Source organism: Calidris pugnax, unplaced genomic scaffold (genome assembly GCF_001431845.1).
Source record: "Calidris pugnax isolate Ruff unplaced genomic scaffold, ASM143184v1 scaffold70, whole genome shotgun sequence".
In the NCBI taxonomy this organism is placed as follows: Eukaryota; Metazoa; Chordata; class Aves; order Charadriiformes; family Scolopacidae; genus Calidris; species Calidris pugnax.
This window is the reverse complement of record NW_015090862.1, coordinates 4100918-4118214: the sequence shown is the minus strand read 5'-3', so window position 1 is coordinate 4118214 and position 17297 is coordinate 4100918. Positions and strand designations below refer to the sequence as shown.

The 17297-nt window shown below is 37.1% G+C and overlaps 1 protein-coding gene across 3 annotated transcripts in view; it reads left to right on the top strand.

Annotated features, from left to right (window-relative positions):
* The window catches only part of FAM189A1 (family with sequence similarity 189 member A1), a 129851-nt gene that overhangs the window by 102020 nt on the left and 10534 nt on the right, over positions 1-17297 (top strand). The window contains exons 6-9 of one of the 3 annotated variants that reach the window (XM_014944383.1): positions 6098-6112; positions 8751-8911; positions 9487-9622; positions 16082-16157. In XM_014944383.1, the coding sequence (XP_014799869.1) occupies positions 6098-6112; positions 8751-8911; positions 9487-9622; positions 16082-16157 (388 nt within the window). Of the gene's footprint in view, positions 1-6094; positions 6113-8750; positions 8912-9486; positions 9623-16081; positions 16158-17297 lie in introns of all 3 variants that reach the window. The other 2 variants (XM_014944382.1, XM_014944384.1) reach the window with 2 other exon arrangements.

Below are 17297 nucleotides of genomic sequence, written 5' to 3'. Positions count from 1 at the left end.
ACAGGAGGGAAAAGGATCATTAGTCTTCTGCATAGGCAGCTGCATTACAGGATACTGTCTTGTTTGGGTTGGACAAACACAGCTTTCCTGTATCAAGTGAGTGCTGTGATTCTTAAGGTTTCAATTTAAGTTGAAATAAAAAAGAAAAAAATTAAAATCCTTTGTATTTGTCAGGCCAGGTTTACTGTTTCTAACCCATCTCTATTACTGGCTAATCTAGGAAATTATACTGTTTAAAAGAGAGAGAAAGTGCACAAACCTACTACCAGTCATTTGTAAATCTCTCATATTTTAAAAGTTTGTATAGTTAGAATACTGGCCCAGCAAGTTAACTGCAAACCGTTTACTCAACAGAGAGATGTTGTATAACCTGCCATGCAGGTTATGTAAAAATAAATAAATAAATAAAAATACACTGTCTGCCATGGATATTGATTTGAGATTAAGTGCATGAATTACAGAGATAAGGCTGTGCTTTCTAGACAAGTGTTCCAGTCACTGGGTTACAAACTTAGTTAAAGAATCTCTTCATTGTGAGGTCTGGTGTTTACTTCACATAGTGATGGATATAATAAGTTAGGGACATATGTCTACATAATGCCTATGAATGGTACATAAATGCATTTTTTCACATAGCACTCTGTGTTCGTATTGTGCATGCTTGTAGAGGCTTGTAAACAGTGCTTAATAACTTTGTTTTGGATGTCAAAGAGAATTTTTAAAAAATTATCACTTCAGCTGCTGGCACGTATTTTAAATTTTAAAGGATTTTTATCATACTGTGGGTATTCTTTCTTTTTGTACACTTCCCCCCATGATATTTGCTGAAAGAATGCCCATTGACCGAAGATCTTTTTCACCTTGCAGCAATGACAGGGAGATGAAGTGATCATCACACCTGGAAAGATCTGTCTGCCTAGTGTAACAATGGTAGCAGTGATCCAGAAGTGTAACCATATATATTCCAGGAATCTTAACCTACACTTAATTTTATGGTATTTAGCAGTGTAAGAGGAGTAAAAATGTATAGATGAAAATGAACCAAGAACAATATTAAAGTGCTTCTGACTGGCATGTGCAACAAGCAGCAATCTCAATAGGAAGTCAAATACCTTAAAAACACATGATTTTTCTCTGTGCCACATCATTCTTCACCTCTTCCCTAAAATTATGTCTTTCCACCTGGCAATGCTGCCACTATGTCAGTGTCTCTTTCCTTGCTATGCTTTGTGCTTCCAACTTTCTGTCTTCCAGCTTAGTTTTCTGTTCTCACACCGTTTCAGCTCTATTGACAATAATTTTCTTCCCTCTCCACAGAAGCAGGGAATTATAGCTCACTTTCTGCTCAATCCCAGTCTTTTCTTGTTTTCCTCAAGTTTTTCCCTTTCTTTTTTCAGGTTGCTGAGCCAGATTCCTGCCAGGCCTAAGTGAGCGTAACTTCCTGGGGCTACGCTGACTTAGACCAGCTGAACTCTGACCTGAAGATTTCTTTTTTTTTTTATCTATTTTCAGTCTATTGTCCTATGATCTGCAGTTTCCTTTTGCTCTACTTCACCCAGAAATCTGATTTACTCTTTTTTTTTTTTGCTTGTTAATGCTTGATTTGTGCTTTTTCTTTTTCCTTTTCACTGAGGCATGCATCTTCTCTTAGTAGGGTTGTACCATGCTGGCAGTTTAAGATGGCATCAGCAAGAGAGACCACCCCTCTTAGGTGGAAGGGTTTTAATTACTGTGCTGATTCTTTTACTCTGTTCTTAGAGCATTCAAGACCTACGCAGGCTCTCCTGTAGAAAGAAGAGGCATAAAAATATAGTCCCTATCCAGCAAAAGCATTATGCAAGAGGGAAGATCCTCCTGGGACATCATTAGGTCATCGGTTTTGTGATTCGTGTGCTGTGTTAGTGTTCTTGTCTCAGGAATTAATCAGTTAGAATGGTGAATTTTTGCAAATTTCAAATAATTTCACATTTTCTTCTGGCATGAAGCTGTTCTATGTACTTCAGGTTTTATTGCTGAGCGACACAGAGCTGGTCCATAATACAGTCTTAAGACTGTCTGCAATAAATGTTTCATGAGTATCTGCTTTTATTGCTAACTTTTGCATACAGTGAGTATCTGATTCGTATAAGCATTGACTGACAGTACTTTGCTGGGAACTGCTACCTTCTTATGTATCAATCTTTTAGTAAAAATGTCCTGAAAAATATAAACAGAAGCTGTCCAGTAGTAAGCATGGATTAAATTTTCCAGTGAATTTGAAGGGGGGGTGTTGGTTAAAAATAATCCCACCAAACAAACATTTAGTTTCAAGCGCTAAGGAAAAAAAAACTGCAAAAGATCACAAACCATTTTTATTGCATTCTATTTTAGTTTCCTTTAGTTTTTACCTTTGTACTGTTGCATGGGATGCAAAAACATATTTTCCTAGATTATTCCTTTTTTGAGTTGAGTGTTTCAGAAAGTACCCCACATTTTTCACCTTATTTTTCTCACCCTGTTAAGTATACCCAGTTGATCAGGAAAAAAAAATAATCTACCAGTTGTACTGAAGCTGCAGGAGTGAGTAACACCATAGTTAAAATTGAAAGAGCATATGTGATGTGTTTCACTACTTTAGATAGTTTAAGGCTGTACTCCATTACAGGGCTTCCCAGAATTGTTCTTTCTATGCAGACACCCCTCCAGCAGATAAATGTGAATCAAATCAGATTATATCAAGGTTCTGTAATATGAAGAAACATCTCATAATAACCAAGCTGTCACTTCAGTGATAGTTCATTTGTTGCCTAAGGCAGTTTCAGTTTGCATCTTTTTGATGAATGGCTACTGCAAAAACTCATCCTGTTTTCTTCAAAAGGTAGCTGCCTGAATTAAACAAAGAAATACAAGGAATGATGCCCACTGTGGCCAAACAAAAGCATGAAATAAACCTATTCCAGTCCTCCTTCCACTCCAAATATGTTTATGCAGTAGTCATCCTAGAAGCACTACACTGGTCATTCAGTGTATTCTGATTTTATCACCATCACTATTAGTAACTGTTCTTCACGTTATGTGATATCTAAAACAATCTGTTATTTTGTAAAGGAAATAAGGTAATGACACATGCAAGCTGTAACATTTAATTACTGTTTTCATCAGCCATAATGAAAATTCAGCATGTCATTAACTTAATAGGCTGTAGTTAATATTTCTACTCAAACACCTCAAACAAAGCACCTCTGTATGAGGATAATATCTTACTGGCATTGTTTAGCACCTTAGCCCAGTGAGACAGTAATGAAAAAAACCCTTCAGCATGAAGCTTCACAGTAAGTGAGAATTGATATTAAGTTATTGCATAATTTTTATTATTTAACCTAATTATATCAAAACCGAAATATTTTCTTTTTTGGCACAAGGCTCACATAAGGGTACTGTAAAGCCCAGCATGACAGTCCTTTTAGAAATATGCATTGTGAATGGTGTACATCCATAGAAACACCCCGAATGTAAATATGATTGGATAAATATTTTCCCTCACCACAAATAAAAAGGTAAAATAGAAACCTTTGGTGTAGGAAAACTTCTGATATTTTTAGAAAATATACATTTTTCCATTTCACATGTTATTGATAGAGTAAGAATATCTAATAATTAAGCCTATTTAAAATATGGTCAGTACTTCAAGAAAGATGTAGTGTCACAGACCAGTCCCCCTGAGACTACGGAGCTAACAGCTTGTGATGGTTATAGGAACAGCAGCTGGGAACAATGGAGGAGAAACATTTGAAGCTATGTTTTCCTTCTCAAAATATCTCCTGTGTTGCAATTTCCCTTTAAGATCAGTGCCAAATTAGGAGTCAGCCATGATCCTTCTGTTCTTGCAGACAGTTAGTACCTGCAATTTGCTCCAGGAGATACTTTTCTGAAACACTGGAATCTGTAAAAAGCAACCCGTCCAGGAGGAGGACAGTTAATTGCAGACAGAATTATATACCCAAGTAGAGTGCAAAGAGCTTTTACTGTAGAGAACATACCAATATTTAATTATATGTAATTAGAAATTTTTATTTCCCCTTCCCAAGAATTAGCAGGTTTTTATAAATTACATACAGAGACTGAAATGAGGATAACAAACCCTGAGGTTTCCATAAGACTCATTTCAAAGTTACACAGTAAATTTATTAAATGTGATATGGAAGGCAGAGGTAATTACATGTAGATATGGGAAATACTCTAGATAAGAAGATTCCCTTAGAGCACTAGTCATGTACTGATGTGTGGCAATTACTGGTTTAGATATGCCATAGTTGCTAGGCAGTGAATCCCAGCACTGTCGTTTACATGGAGTCAGTAGTGCTGATCAGCTGCAGAATATGTACAATAGAGGATGTCTTTGGGGATGTCCTATACCTGGAAATGCTGATGAAGGGTTTTTAGTCTCACACATCTTAGGTAGAAGGACACAGGGTAACTGTTCCATTAGAGAATTATATTTACAGTCCTTATCTGCTGTTTCTTCAGGTCCTAAATTGAGACTCCTCCATCAGTTTTTACTTCAATATACTTAAAATATTCAGAACATAAATAATAAACTTCAATCATTCTGGTAACTTCAGTGACCTCTTGGTGAAGAGCTGGAAATTTGGTCTGACAACAAAAAAACAAAGCAAGTTTTACATTCTTGTTCATGTCTATCTACTTCCAGCTGGAAGTGGTGTGCTTCTAACATTCATGTTTCTAATTCTGTGCTTGCTAACTTTCCACTGATGCCACGGCTAACTTCTGCATTGAATTCAGGTCCAAGAAGCGGGTGCAAAATCACTGTATTGTACAGCTTTCTTGTTTCTGCTGCTGCAACCAGACAGCGTATTTTATTCTTCCCTCATAACTGCAAATCAAATAACAAGTTAAGTAGTCCTCAGTATGAAATAAAAGATGATGGCTGTTTAAATCAGGCTGCTTAACGCTGTCAAAGTTAGGCGTGCCCAATTAAAACACACAAAATTCTGTGCACTATGTTGCACATCCATTTAGCAGATGCCACTATCTCTGTAGAATGACTATTAGGCATCAGACATGTTCCACAGACATTCTATGAAGTAAGGCCATCTTTAGTCCAAGGATTGGAAAAAACCCTGCATGTGTATAATAGTTTGAATGCCAAGTTTCAAATATAAGGTTGGTTGTTTCCTAAAAGGAGAGCATGAATTCTAGATCTGTATTTCATTGCCTTTTGGATTTCTGAAAGCTCCCAGCATCCAACAGCTCCAGGTAGTCAACAGAAACAGCTGGGATTTCCAGAGCCAGCAGATATCTACATATACCTAGTAAATATGTTCAAAATCTCTATTGATATATCTATACAGATACAGCTATAACGTTAGGCAAAGCTTTTAACACTGTTGGCTATTTGCAGTGTTTACCAGTGGTGCTATTTGCTGTTTATTCTTGCCTGCAACCATTTTCTATCCGTGGCTTCTGCAGTGGCCATTGGTTAAATCCCCAAAGCCTGGCAAGGAGACCTGCTCTGTGAGTTGTTCCAGAGTGTGAGCTGCGGTTTTTGAAATGACATGGAATGCAACTTGATCTCATTTATACCTGTGACCAAACAGGCCACCCCCATTTTTGGTTTGGCAGTTCTTGTTGTTGCCTATCCTACTTGCCATGTACATTTTGAGACTGATTATTTAATAACAACCATCTTCTAATACCAAAAATGTGTGTTTCCTTCTGAAAGCATTTGTCAGCGTTCTTCCACCTAGTCCAGCTTTTGTTAGCTGTTTGCATTTGCTTACCATGGCTTTTTCTTACCTATAGATTTTGTATTAAGTCTCTGCTGAGCCCCTGCCAGCTTTCACCATTTGAGACTAATCCTTAAAGATTTTAAAAATATGTTTTACTGTAAGAAGTATAAACTTTTTCAGGCTAGTAGAGATTAGTAGATAGAGTAGTATGGAATAAGATACGATTTCAATCCCACTTAGTAGCTTTCCGATTGTTTTCTCAAGGATGTCTCCTCTTTGTGATAATCCCGTATATTTGCTATTGTTTCATTTCCTGCTAGTCTCCCTCTTACAACCTTTTTCACTTTAATTTCTGTGCCTTCCAGCAGGACGATATCACACAGGTAAACTGTTGTTTATAAAATCCCTAATCCCCAACCCCCCAAACTCGTGCATCTTTCCTGTCCGTTTTGCCACTCATTTTCAGTGTTGGTCACTGAGTTCGTCGCCATGATTTGTATTCACAGTAAAGGTTCTTGAAAGGGATGCAAATGATTCTGCTGTTAAACTGAACTGCATGTAAACATTAGATCTCTTCCCCCTTGAACCACAGCCTCTTCTGCCTGTGTAAAACCTTTCCTTTCTGTCACATCCCACAAAATGTGTACTGATAGTTCACTCTCTGTGGAAGTCTGATGTGTTTAATTGCCTTGCTCTGAGGACTATTAAGAGTATTGTTCCCTATATGGCTGAATGAAACAAGCTCCAGGACCTCGAGAACTGAAGGGACGGAGCTACATGTTCTCTGGTGAAGACTGAAGCTTGGCTTCCATGGCAGTATATACAAATGGTCTGGGTGAAGGTCAAGAAAGTTATAAAAGACAATTGTTTCGTTTCCAGACTGTAAAAATGGCCCAAATTGTCAACTCTACTAGAAAAATGAGTGTAGTCCTGAGTTTGATGGAATCAAGTAGGGTACAAAATAGGAGCCAGAGTATACAGATATTTGTCTTCATTATGATAAATTTTTATACAATTTTTAGGTCACTTAGTTGAAGTTTGTCTTGCTTCCTTTCTTCCTCCCTATAACAATGTTATTTGGGATGGTAGCAGACTGATGGTTGCTGATGGTTGTATCATTTAGGGCAGAAGTTTGGTGTTTAAGAGTTAATATTAATGTAATGTTACAGTTTGGGAAATGGCCGTTGAAAGATCAAGTGAATTTAGACCGAATGACTGCAAAAACGTAGTTTTATTCTGTAAGACAAACTTGTAGAAACATCTGACAATACTCAGGATACAGCATCACATCTCACATGAAAGAGAGTCCTTAACAGCTCCTGACATTTTATGTAACAAAGAACAAATCAGGTAGATGTCATGTCTTCTATTCCTGTACCATCAGTAGATTTCAATGGCTGAAAACCATTGATTGGCTGTAAGGTATGATGATATAACATTCTGCAGAGGAGATTCTTTATTTGATAGTTAATTGTGAAAGTATCTCTAGAGAGAAGATTAGTAAGCAGCTAATAGTTCATTTTCACAAACGATTGAAATTGGTGTTCCTGACCCTCTGTTGTGTTGCATTATTACAACTTTGACCTTTGAAACAACAAACATAAAGTGTTTAGTAGAATTAAGATGTGACTCAACCTCTAAAATACCAAAGATGAATGTAATTTCTATAGTAATGTAAATTCAGCATAACTGCACCAAGTTTAATTTTAAAAAGTGAAAAATACAGAACCGTGACATTAAAAATTAAGGTAATTTACTGTCTATTTGCTGGATCTTCAAAGCATAAGCATTTTCCCTTTTATTCCACAGCTTCTTAAGTCTTTATCATGGATTTAAACAAATAATAATGAAATGAGACAACAGTACAAAGACATATATTCTCTTGTTCCAGTATAAAAAAAGAAATACGCCTTCAGCAAATTTTTTTAGCTCACTTGTTTAAACAGGCAGTAGCTAAAGACCAAGTCATCTACTGATCCAAGAAAAGCGATATGACAGCAGAAGCTTGCCTAGAGAAAAAAGAATTCTTCTGTGGGTTTGGATTGTCTTTTGATCCCCTTTTATCCATCGGGACCATATAAAGTCAGGTCAAGGTGGCTGGGTTCCACGTCATCTGTAGAGTGGTCCATATTTGATCTTGAAGTAATTTAAGCCTTTGCTAGAAGACTTGTTAAGTTACAGTGTTTCTGCTATTGAAGGTACCAGAATGGCTTCTTGATATCCCTGCTCCACTAGAAGCTGCTTAGGTTCCTGTCACAAATGTTGACAGTAGTTCTCAGTATTATTACTTTCTGTTACTCAGTGTAGTTACTCTCTTTTGGGTTTTGAGATGTTTATATGAAATAAATGTTTTTCTTGTTTTCATACCACATTTAAGTGTGCAGTGTCTGCATCACCAAACCACAAATGGCTATTAAGAATATTTTATTTTACAAGAATAATAATTATAAATGGCCCCTTTTGTTGATGTGAAAAATAGTTGGGATATTTGTAGTTGTCTTATTCAAAATTTATGAATATGTGCTAGCTTGTTTCTAGTTTGTTGTATTTGGTTTTTTTTCTTTTTTTAGGCTGGTGTTGTTTTTTTCTCTATAACAAAAGGCATTTCAGATTGGAAACAAAACCATGTAAATAGTTATTTAAGTAGTTGTATCTGTTGTTCACCAGTTATTAAAATACAGCTGATTATGTAGTGTTATAATAAAATTGTACAAGGTAGAATTATTTTGTGAAAAGCTATTTAATTTTACACGTTTATGTTCTGCATCCTAAGAGTGAATGACTTTGAGGCACAGGCCTCGCTGTGTCTTTAAACCTTGTCTTATATTTTGACAATTTGACTCGCACTCCTCACTGATCTCAAGTATTCTTGTGCTTCCAGAAACGTCTCCTTCATTTCAGTATGGGTATTAATTAAACTGGATATTGGTCAGGTTTGCTAATAGTGACCTTTTATTAAAATTTTTATTATTAGTGATGATGTTTCTACCATCTGAAGGAACTTGATCTGTTCATTTTCAGTTTCTGCCACAGAGGCCACATTCTACCAATCCTGACTGCATGACTCCACATGGAACTATCCTGCATCAAACCTTGGATTTTGATGAGTTCATACCACCAATACCGCCTCCACCTTACTACCCACCAGAATATACCTGCACACCAGTGATAGAGGCACAGAGGTGATTCCTCTTCCCTGTAGTTACAGTCGTCGCATAGTTCTGAGCTAGAGACTATGACGCTCTTCCTAAGGATAGGAAGCCAAGTAATGTCCATCACTTACATTAGGTGTTTCTTTTCCAGAGAGATTACGTACATTTTTTGCAAATTTGTTAGGATGCACCTGGAAATATTTGTGTTAAAGCACTGCTGTAATAGAGAAGGGATTGAACTTAGCCAAGACAAGGATAACAATATCTGAACTTAAAGCAGAGATCAGCTTAGAGGTGATCTTTTCATAATTGTTAACATTAGACACTTTAATTTCTATATGAGATTGAATTTTCTAAAGAAATCATTGCAGCTAATGTGTATTAATGTGGAGTGGTGAAAGACATTAATGACTGCAAAACGGGCTGGTAGAGATGGCTGACAGCCAAAATGAAATACAATTTTTAAAGCTACCTTGTGAATGAGGGCCTCATTTAGATTGTCTAATAAATTTCTTCAGTATAATTCTTTGTAGTATATTGGCTTTGAATTAAGAGAACACTTTACATCACTGGGGTGAAGTTTGCTTGTTTGTGTTTTTAAACAGAGGTCTCCATTTGGACTTTCCTCATTCTCCATTCAGTGCTTTATATGAAGTAACCATTAACAGCCCAGGAATGCTGTATCCAACAGAGCTGCCCCCTCCTTATGAGGCAGTGATTGGAGAGACACCTGCCAGCCAGGTAAGGAATGCCAAAGGAAATCCTTTGTCTTCACATTTTCATGATGCAAAACAACTTTAAATCAATTTAGAAGTTTAGAAAAATCTAAACTACTTTAGGAATTAATTGTACTGTGAGGGAAGAACAATTAGAGAATATTTATATTCTTTAAACACATTTTTCAAACCATTATCTTTAAAAAGGGTTTACCTAACAAATTTTACTTTATGTGTATTCTCCTTTCATTCTTGTGCATGTTTGGGCAAATGCTTATGAGAGTAGTAATATTTCAGCTGTTATAATCCGTTAAAAATGTTGTATGATACGGGACGGTCAGTACCAAAACCTAGAAGAATGGATTGGAATCACCGAAGCACAGTGATTTTCCTTATTTGGAAAGGATAAGGATGTCTTAAAATGAGATTACGCTTCTTAATTTTGGTAGATAATAAGAAATCTTGATTAGGAAGAAGGTTTATTTCCTTAAAAACCCTTACGGTTGTAAAATATTTTTTTTTATTTCAGCTACTGGATTTGCTTCACTTTAATGTACTACTTTTTAGTTGGAGCTCAGTACAACAGTGCAGGTTTAATAAGGAAAAAGATAACTGTGTCTTGTGACATGTAATGCTAGCAACTTCTGTATGGTTGTGTATGTGCGTATCTAGCATAGAGCTCATGGGCCATGCAGTATTGCTCTGCATGGGATCTGAGCCAAAACAATTGCAAATTCCCATTCTAGACTCTACGCATAGGTAGAACATGTACTTGAAAACTCCTAACAAAAATCTCTGTAAATAGCCTCAGATTTAGAAAGATTTCAATGATAAAAGGGCAGGGATGTGTTCTTCCTATGCAATAGCAAGGAGTACTTCTCTATCTATTGCTTACACTGCTGGCTGTTACAGCTTTTAATAGCTTCTGCTGTTATATGATAGAAACAGTTACTCCCGAGAGTGCCTAACACATTTACTGTGAACTTTGAGAAGGGATCCAGTATACTTTAGACAAATATTTACATTAGATTTTTTTGCCTTATTTCTGACTATATAGTGTCAACTCAGCTGAAACTAGAATTATAAAGTATCTGCATGTACAGCCAAAGCTAATTTGAGCAAAGTTTTGCTTGAAGTGCTTTGTGATAGTTGAATCAGCTGTCACAAGTGGGAAAATAGTTAAAATTGCTTTTAGAAACTGTAATTTCTTGCAGGCTTCAGTAAAAATTCAAGGAGTAAAACATTTTAGATACTGCTTATCAGTTTTCCATAGCATGCTGTGGAAATATGTGTGTTCAGGTTGCCAAAATTGCACCCACGCTACAGAAGGGAGTACATTGCATTTAGCTAAAATATATAATTGAAAAGCATGCTAGTGATTTTTTTTTCACATTGGAGAAAACCACAACTGAAACCACAAAACTAAAGAAATTACATAATTTTCTTCTTATTATACACAGGAAGGTTATTAAGATCATTAATAAGACAAGCGTCTGAGGAAAAAAAGAATGTTTAGATTCACAGTCCCTGACAAAAATGCAATTAAAAAGCTCCAAGATATGCTGTCCTGGTTTGAGGTAAAACAGAATCAACTTTCTGTTCAATAATTCTACTTCTTAGCTTAGGCTCTCCTAACTGTTGGTTCTGTTTTACCTCAAACCAGGACATACGCCTAAATTTGCAGCTTCTGTGACTGACAAAGCAGCTTCTGACAACTCTTCTAATCTTTGCCTTGTAACGTACCCTTCACCACCTGCCACAATAAACAGGCCAAACATTGCACTATCTTTGATTTATTTGGCTATAAAATGAATCAGTATAAACTGCTTGTGAATGCAGTTCTTTTCTGAACAGCAAAATTGGAGTATCCAAGGGCATCTCCTTTCTAAAACATTTTTTATCTATGTTGTTGCCTCCTTCCTTTACAGTAACTCAGTGGCACCTGCAAGCCCCGGAGGAGTTGTTATTTTTCAGTGATTAAAAAAAAAATTGGCAAAAGCAATATGAATTATACATGGTTTGGAGGAAAAGAGGATGGTCATATCTGTGACAAGAATTCTTATGTACTACTAAGTAAGGTTTTGAAAAGTGTCTATTTATACTTAAGCACAAAATGACTTTGAGCACTCTTTTAGTGGGGATTACACTTTGCATGAGCATCGACATCCAGCAGCACAATAGCACCAGCATATAACAGAAATATAATTTAACAAGACATAATTTAAAGCAGCAGTCATGCTCTGGCAAGAAGCACATGAGCTTCAATAAGTAGATGTATTGGCTGTTGGCATCTGGGGTCAGTGTCAGTGCCTTGCCTATTCAGCTCTGGCCACCTGGGTTCCAGAAGTCTTTGTTCTAATCACAGGTGAAAGTGAGTGATGATTTTCAATTTCTAAATGGTGATAATTGCATAGTTTCTTATCAGGAGTGAGTTTATAAATACACCTGGTAGTTGCTGGTTCAGAGAGCCTGTAGGAGCAAAGTAACACCAGGTGCTGAGTGTCAGAAGTGAAGTACACTGGCAGTGTTGACTGAAGCTTAGACAGCGATGTCGTAGCCGTAGACTTTTCTTGACAACAAAAGCCCTGATGTGTTTTTTTCCAGTCAGTGTCCCAGTTGATCTGTTAATGGAGGAATGGAGCCAAAATCTAAGACAGTTTTAGGTCTACAAGAGGAACAAAATTCTTACATGATGCAAATGCTCCCATGTAATATGCACCAAGCTACAGTAGAGTATGAACTGAAGCAACTAGATTTATAAATCCCTCAAAGGCAGACTTTGCAATGGAAATCATGGCAGAGCTTTAGCTACAGAAGTGCTTCTGGGAACCATTATGTAATAGTGTCATAATTGTAAAACCTTTTACTAAGAATAAAGCAAAAGGTTTTGTTTGTTTTTAAATGGATTGAGGTCCTTAGAATTGTATTAAATTGTATCAAATTAGACTCAATATTTCTTGCATTTCATGGTCAACAAATGTCAGTGCTAATTTAAGTGGTGGCATCTAAGTAAAAATTGCTGTTGGCATCTATACTGGTTAGGAATTCCCCTTATGTGACTATGGAAAAAAAGTGTTTTTCACACTGTTTTCCATGCAAAGTATTGACTAGAATATAGAAAAGACAAGAATAAACAGATCAGGGTTCTGGGTGAACTATACCAGTAACTGTTTGATAAGGTTTACTAACCTGTAGCTGTGCAGGCTTGTTAAAAGCATGGGTTTTCTTTCCTTTTCCTCTTGATAGCTTAGTGACTGTCTTTACCAGCTTTATGTCTGAGGATGTGCAAGTCAATAAGGTTTGTTACCCTGGGCTGTGCAGGAACCTGTAGGAAACCACGTGCCACGCTGATGCGAACCAAAACTCTGACCTGACTAAGAATTGGCACTGTTACCTCCTGCAATTAAAGCCAAGGTTCTCCTTCCCCCCAGCTAAAGAAGGTTAATCAATTTCAAATGCATCAGCAATTATTCTTGTGAATGGAGAAAGAACAAGGGAAGGAAAACAAAAAATGAACACATTGATCAGATAAGTTCAAATGGCTTATGTTTTCAAAATATAAGTAAGCACTGAAAAAAGTAGGAGAAACCAAAATTCAAATTATATCCCTGATTTCTTCTGCATGCCCCAAATCTTGAAATCTCTTATTTTCCCACTATGAAGCATGCTAGTTATCAATGAGGCCCTTAAGAGATAAACCTCGAAGATGATGACTGCTTTTCTGTATGTGGGAGACTTTATATAGAGGGGCATATTCACAGTCTTCCATTTGGTCTCAAGAAGCAATTTCAGTGTGCCAGTTTGTCCCATCTATTTGTCATGTTGTTGGGGTTTGGTTATGAGGTTTGTTGCTCTGGTTTTTGTTGGGTTTTTTTGTTTTGTTTTTTAAATTCCTAGCAGTTTCGTTAGGGTAAACTATAATATAATATAGTCTGCAGTATATAAGCAAGCAATCCAGAAGTTAAGCTGAGAGGCCATATCCTTGATTCACACAGTAACAAGGCACCTCTAAGAATGTTACTGTGTTTATGCAGCCCCACGTCTTCAGGTATGTCACTGCAGGGTTTTCAGCCTCTGTAGGAGCCTCTGAGATGGAGGCACAGCCTGATAAGGGTGTGATGTATGGTGACAGAGCTTTTGTGTCCCTCTGAATTCCAAAGGATGTGAAAGACTGATACAAATGTCTCTGCATGGAGGAGAGTACCGAGAAGACTCCCTCTCTGTAGTTTCCCTGAGTAAAACACAACTCCTTACCCTCAGTGGGCTGAAGGACTCTGAGTATTAACACCTAACGACAGGGTAAAGCAGTTTCTCCCCCTCGATGTTGGAATACACCTGGGGTCCATGATGTGTTCTGTGCAGTATACTGATAGCTGCTCTGTGCCTTGTGCCAAGTGACCTTAGCTGTCTTATTCCTAGGTAAAAAAATTCTGTCAGTGCTCTAGTTGTTCCCTTTGGCAAACTAAGCAGAGAATAAAAAGAAAAGGACATTAAGATTGAAGTGTTGTAATCTAGAAGTGGTTGTGTAATAGGAAACTAAGATACGTAAAAGCAATGTACGTATTTCTTCCACCTGTAAAATAGTGTTGGGTTTTTTGAGAGCTGCAATATTTTGATTTTAAGAACTGCTAAGCCAGCTTTTTTTCACAAGCCTTAACTTTGCTTCATATGCTGTAATAATGTTATTATTTTAAATTTACTAGATCAAAGCTACAGATAGTTCTTTGTCATTAGTGCAGGTTTGTCAAAACTTCAGCCTTGTATATAACTTGTTCTAAAGGTACTAGACCTTGTCACGACTGGGAGAATGTAGAAGGTCAATAAATGTTTCAGCACAAATATTACAGAAGATATTTTCCTGTCAAAGATTAAGAATTTATGAAACCACCTAGATTTAAAAAGAGCACCTAGACTATTAAAAACAAACAAACATCCTTAAAATGTATTATTTCTTCCAAAATGTAGTTAGTCTTATTGAATTTTCTCCAGCAACAAAGAGCATTTGAGAACACTTCTTACTTTTACAGTTAGTTCCCAGCAGTTCCACACTTATTTCCCAGGAATGGTCTGCATCTTAGAGTGACACCACTAATTATTTTTTTTTACCACAGATGTGATATTCACTTCCATAAAGAAAGATCTTTTAATAAATTTCCAAGCAAATTGTTTAAAAATATGAGTGATTTCACCTTTGCTTCCCAGTCTTCTGTCCATCTGTTGCTGAGTTAAAGTATTTCTGGTACTGTTCTTTGGTTAGTTGTATTTGCTAACTCTTAGATTTAAAATCACTTTTCAATGCTAAATTTATATCAGAAAAAGTTTCCTGATCACTTGATCATAGTAAGCTATGGATATATAGATAAAAAATAAAACATTAGTGAGCAGAGTAAGTTATGCACCTATATATGTGCATTAATCTACGCTGACGTGTGTACTGGAAGCTCTTTCCTTAATAGCTTCAGAGTAGTAGTGTCACATTCAATTTTTTAGAAAGCCAGACACAAATTAAGCTCTTGACAAAAAGGTTTTTGCAGAGGTGACTGATGGTTATTTCTAGTCTGTCACCGACTGTAATAAGCTTTCACTAGTTAATTGTGGCCCTACAGACAGAAGCAGATGCGATACTTCCTGCTAAAGATGGTATCGAACTCATTCCCTTCAACTTTTCTTTTTATATTTTTCTCATTTATTTTTACCAGCTATTTATTTGAACCGTTTTTTAATAATAACGATCCCAAAGAACTGCTGAAAATCTAATGAGATTGGCAACAAGGTCCCATCCAAAGTCTATTAAAATCAGTAAAAAGAAAATCTCCTAAATTTCAAGTGTTTGTGGATCAAGTCTTTCCACCAGGACTGATTCTGTATTTTGTTCACATGATTGTCAAAAGTGTACTCACTAAGATCTGTCCTTTCAGAAATAAGGTGAGTCCTGGGATTATCTCCCCTCAGTGATCTCTGAGGCTGGAGAACACCCTGGCTTGGCCACCTTGGGTGGCAACGATGTTATAGGGCTTAAAAATATATTAGGTGTTAACATCTCAGCAAAGAACAAAAGGAAAATACTGCTCTTGTGCTTGTTTTTATGGTTTCTGTTGTTCTCTATCCCATTTTAGGGTGATAAAATGTAGTTGGAAGAAAGAATAATACAGAAAAATGCACTGTAGAAAAAGAGATTGCTTGTAAGAAAACTATTAGTTTTAAGTATTGCAGACATTGTTTTGTAATGTGGGCCTGCAGCCCCAACTGCCTTGTGAATTCAAGGTGAATTTAGCTTGGACACTCTGGAAAAATGAAAAATTCCTTTAAGCATGTTCCTTTGCCCTGCATTTGTTCCTGACCCAGTGACATTGTAAAATCTGTTTAAATACCTTTCAATCTGAATAGCAGCTTATATGATAGTTATTTCACATTGTCAGTTGTGTTCTTAAGATCCATCAGCACTGTTTTGGTAAGCTGCAGATTAATGTGCTGTTTCATTTAGGTCACTGGTACTGATCAGCAAGTATCCGAGTCAAGCTTGGGTGAGAGGAACATGACCCTGGACTTCAGCACACAAGGTGAACACAGCATTGTGTTTATCTACTTGAGAAAGATGTAGTAGGGTTTTTGAGTGGACTTTTCCTTCTCTTCTGCCCTTCCCAATGGAGAAAGAAGGATTTGCTTTTAGATTGTTCCTAGCAAGAAGAACCTTTTCACAGTTATAAACACATACGGCTGGAAACGCAGAGCAAATGGAAATATGGCTGGAAATGCAGAGGAGAGTTTTGCTCAACAAAGAATGCTCTGTAAAGCCCTCTGAGGCAGATACAGCAACTGACATTTCTCTTTGAAGAGTCACGCACGTAACGGGCAGTTTGTTTCGCATTGTCAGCAGCCCTGGTGCCTTTCTGATAGTCCACATGTCTTCTCCATATTGTAGTTTCCTCCACAGCTTCCAGAAGCCTTAATAGGAAACTTTGTGGCCTGAAGTGTAGATGTTGTGAATGCAAGTAGCTGAATAGCAGCACAGAGCCTGTCTGTTTGAAGTTTGTTACTAGAATAGGCCTCCTTACAATGTCTGTTGATATAGAGGGCTTTTTCAACACTACAGCCTCACTGGATCAGGAGATGTTGAGCAGCTTGTATGAAATAATTATTTCAGTAAAACTTCCATTAAATACTGTTTCCACATCATATTTCTATTGTATTAATGAATAGACTGGCAGGTGCTTTCAGTATAATTATGGGCAGAGAGGTGTGGGCACAGTGGTCCAAGAAGCAGAAACAGTCCTCCCTGGCCAGCCGTCCAGAATGGGACTGGGAGCCTAACAGGTTAGTGAGAGCATCTCCTACATACATAGAGCATCTCTCCTGTGAAGTAGGATTTTAGTTTCCAGAGCCACCAGTGGTCACCTTTAACTACTGCTAAATTTATATTTTTTCTTAAAACCCTGGTGTTTGACAACTGCAATGAAGTGTGACTGAAGGTGACTAGGTTTTAAGTGCTGCTGTTAACAAGGGCATTGTCAACAGAGCTAATTCCTAAAGTTCCCAAGTACCTGTGGACTTCACATCCACATATGAAAGTCTAAATTTTAAGGCCAGTGATAGAGTTTTGACTGTTAGGAAGCAGTGGATGAGCTCCCAGGCCAGGGTTTTGACATTCCATATTGTGCTGTACACACATGAAAGGGAACTAGGAAGGTCCTTGGGCATGT